General features: G+C 39.6%; 1 protein-coding gene across 1 annotated transcript; it reads left to right on the plus strand.

Moving 5' to 3' along the window:
• The first annotated feature begins 680 nt into the window (after window positions 1–680).
• On the plus strand, window positions 681–1,061 carry LOC113358978 (cysteine proteinase inhibitor B-like). Its single transcript, XM_026602685.1, has one exon. It carries the CDS (start codon window positions 681–683, stop codon window positions 1,059–1,061), a length of 381 nt encoding a protein of 126 aa, XP_026458470.1.
• The last annotated feature ends 3,187 nt before the right edge of the window (window positions 1,062–4,248 follow it).

The following is a 4,248-nucleotide window of genomic DNA, read 5'->3' on the forward strand; positions in this document are numbered from 1 at the left end:
TTATTTGTCATCCGCATTACAATTAGCTGATCTTTTCACAAAACCACTAGGAGTGAATCATTTTCGTCGGCTTGCTAGCAAGTTGGGTCTTCGTGCAGATGGTCCTCAGCCTCCAATTTGAGGGGGGTATTAGACGTACATATCTTACACACTTGGAGTGTGCTGCACACAACACCAAAATATAAAACCAAGTCAGAATCTGTTTTGTATTTCGTTATAGAGTCCTAGTCTCTTGTTGTAACTTAGTCTTGTATTCCTAGTCGTATGTTGTAAACTGCCCTGTAAACTCATTCACATTCAAATTGATTTATCCTCTTGTAATCTGTATAAATACTCAATGAAATATATCATGTTCACGGTTGGGAGACATTAAACCAATAACCTAGATTTTTTGACTATGTTACATGCTCTATGAACCAATTAGCATTTGAGTTTTTTTCTAGCAAAAATAAAAAAATTGCCATATTTAACATGAGGAAGTCCGATCAAATTCCTCGTGAGATTACACGTTACACCCACCCACGTTACTTCCCTGCCTGCCCCACCGTAGAAATCCAGTAAAATAAAAACTCGTGCCTGCCTATATATATTCTCTCCGTAAACACACTTCCTCTATGACTCCCCTCTCCACTGTCCCTCAAAAACCCACCCTAAAATTAGTTCTTCTCCAATTTCAGTCCATGGCTGCGCTACATTCTTCCACCTTCCTCACTATCTCCATCCTCCTATTCGTCTGTTTCCTATCATCAGCAGAGGCTCTCGGAGGAAAAAAAACAGGAGGAAAAACTGAAATAAAAAATGTGAAATCAAACAAAGAAATACAAGATTTGGGGAAATTTTCAGTTGATGATTATAATCTGGCTTACAAGAAAGGAGACAAAGGACGTTTGATATTCAAACAAGTTGTTAAAGCCGAGAAACAAGTTGTTTCAGGGATTAAATACTTTTTGAAGGTTTCTCTAATTTGGAAGGGTAAACCTCATTTGTTTGATGCTACTGTTGTTGTTAAAGCTTGGGAAACACCTTCTAGATCGGTTGTTAGTTTTGGTCCTGTTGATTAATTTGGGGATTTTAGCAGGGTTTGGATTTGGTGTAATTGTGTGTGTTTGATGCTTGAAAGTATAATTATGAATTGAGTTGTTAATAAAATTGGTGAGATTTGTTCTTCTCATCTTCTTGTGATTCCCATTCGGAAGAACAATTTTCATTTTTTTTTTTTTTTGGGGGGGGGGGGGGGGGGGGGGTGTTGGTTTGATTATTAGCATTTGGGGGTTTTCCGTGATGTCGGTTATGCCTTTAGAATATACTCATATCCAGTTTTTGTGAAAACGTTCAAGTGCGAATTTTTTTGAGTCAGCAGAATTCAAAGTAGGTTCAACTGTGCATTGACCGGTGGATGGATATCCATTGTCTATGTCCAAATTTGTAAGCCAAACTTCCTTTCGGCCGGTATTTATCGAAATAGGTTGGCGTGTTCTGTAACGTTCTTCGCCTCGTCGGTGTGCTTTGTACCGAAAGTCGGCGTGTTTTCTAACATTAGGCTAACCCCTATGGTCTTCTAATCTAACAGCTAGATTCACCATCCACGTCAGCTAGGACAACCTCCTAAGACTAATCCCTATGATCTTCTAATTTAGCAGCTAGATTGGCCATCCATGTCAGTTAGGGCAACCTCCTAAGTCCTATGGGATGGCTAATCTAGCAGCTAGATTAGAAGACCACATCAGCGGGACCACCATCCGTTCAGCGCTGAGCGCTGTTTGGTTCAGCGCTTTAAATCTCAGCCGTTAGATCAGAAAATTTTCTCTCGGCGCTGAATGGTTCAGCATTTTGGTTACTTTTTGAGCGCAGAACGGTTCAGCTTTTGAAACTAGCTGCTAGTTGAACTGCGAGCAAATGTTAGGAGAGAGAAGTAGCAGGTACAGGTGTTAACTTTTTTCCCACACTTATTTGTTGATTTGCAACACTTTTTGGTCAATCTAGCAGCTCAATCTAGCCGATAGGGGTTACCCCCTATGGGATGGCTAATCTAGCAGCTAGATTAGAAGACCACGTCAGCGGGACCACCATCTAGTGCTGAACGGTTCAGCGCTGAGTGCTGTTTGGTTCAACGCTTTAAATCTCAGTCGTTAGATCAGAAAATTTTCTCCCAACGCTGAATGGTTCAGCGTTTTGGTTACTTTTTGAGCGATGAACGGTTCAGCTTTTGAAACTAGCTGCTAGTTGAATTGTGAGTAAATGCTAGGAGAGAGAAGTAGCAGGTACAGGTGTTAACTCTTTTCCCACACTTATTTTTTGATTTGCAACACTTTTTGGCCAATCTAGCAGCTCAATGTAGCCCATAGGGATTAGCCGTATACTAAAGATCAATCCTTTGTAATAAAAACAGTGCAAGCGGATGTGCATTGAAATTGAGAACCAAACTGTTTCTTTTAGTACGATTAGGTATGTCAAATTTACGTTTAAGGCTGAATTAGCTAGATATCTGGTGGCAAATCGCAACTTTTTTTTCCCTTTGAAGCATGCAGATCGTTATTGTTGCTTCCTGACAAGAATTATTTATTGTCGATCCACGTTAAGTGGTATAAGAAAACAACGATTAAGAACACTTCGCGGCACCGGGACGCTATCGCGCCAGAAAACACATCCGTTTCACCTACCTTGATAGTCCAACAGTAAATGTTGTAAAGCCTCTGTCCGGTACTTAAAATGCTTTCCAAGCTAGTACAGACTACAGAGTAAATGCGAGGCATTTGACAAGATTGCTAATACGGGGTACCAGATTAAGTGAGTGTACCAAAATCATAATAAGACAAAACAAATTTTCATATAGGACAAAATAGATTTTACCTTGGCTTGGTACACCCCACCAATCCTGGCACCCCATTAACAGGCTTGGCATTTGGGCCGACAACTCTCAAGTTATTGCGTGTACTTGTGTTCATGTCAAGATTTAGTTGTCCTCAAGTTATTGCGTGTACATAGCATTTGACCTCAGATGACCACAAATTTGGTAATCATAAGGTCAACAAATGTCAACACTAACGACCACGACCTTCAACCAAAACCCCATGATTGAATTTTGAGCTAGCTGGATACCATGATAATGTGGCTCCAAGATAAAGGAGGAGTGGTATTAGTGAGTGCCGCACCAACTATTAGAAATCACCAGTAGTGAAAGTCCCTGTTGGAACTCACTAAACTCTCGAGACCTCTTTAGTTTGGTGATGTTGGCCTTTGTCCTATCACTCAACAAGAAAATGTTGGGGATTAGTGGAACATTCTCACTAAAACACCCCTACCAGAAATGATATTCCATTGCGAGCTTTGGTACTCAATATGCAAATCCAAGTGGCTCAAAGTAGCCTCCATTGTTGAAATTGTAAAAAGAAATTTAAAAAAATACATGATTTGCACCACGTGTAAGCACTTCCCCGTTGTCCAGTACAGATATGCGGCAAAAAAATGTAAAATCCAAGTGCCGCTAATGATAGTGGTTGCAGGAACGATTTTTTATTCTGTTTTACTTGTTCACCGTGGAGTGTGTACTCCGGGGGAGAAAGAAATGGCATTATCTTCCAAGGACATGAAGAACGAAGTTGATAAACAAATTTTACCGACATTGAACTGGCCCCTCTGATCAGGTTCAAATTTTTGCAATGGTCACTCGATACTCCATGGTTTTTAACTAGTTTAGGTATGTAGCATACAGGCTGCTTGTACAGATATATAAACATAAGATGTAAATGGTTCAAGTTGGGGGAGTTTATTTGAAGTAGCTGCCCAGAGTAACAAACAGATTTTGGGATATATGTCACGAATTCAGATATTGTTGTCAGGGTAAGCAATACAATGAGACTTATTTTCCGGCGGATTAATTATGGAACCAACACAAAATTTTTACTAACATACCAAATCTCAGAGAAAACAAAGAGAAATAAAATAAAGAGAAATAAATGTAATCTCAAAATACACGCATATATGAAGAATCATTGAGAAAGAATGGGGCATCTATTTCAATATGTCTGGTCTGAATTAAATGTTATGGACAGTGGTAAAGTGATCGGGTGATGATACCAGTGACCTGAGTTGGAACCTCGTCTGTACCAAATTCTTTACCGATCAAAAAAAAATATATATATAAGTGAAATAAAAGTCGTGAATGAAAGTAAAGGATGAAATTGGCCATTCCTATCACTCCCCCACAAGTTGATCAGTGTTACCAAAGAGCATTATCAGCCCGAGCAA

This window comes from Papaver somniferum, chromosome 1 (genome assembly GCF_003573695.1).
Source record: "Papaver somniferum cultivar HN1 chromosome 1, ASM357369v1, whole genome shotgun sequence".
NCBI lineage: Eukaryota > Viridiplantae > Streptophyta > Magnoliopsida > Ranunculales > Papaveraceae > Papaver > Papaver somniferum.

Excerpts from the sequence above, each read along its gene's own strand:
- LOC113358978 (XM_026602685.1), top strand. The coding sequence starts at position 681 with ATGGCTGCGCTACATTCTTCCACCTTCCTCACTATCTCCATCCTCCTA.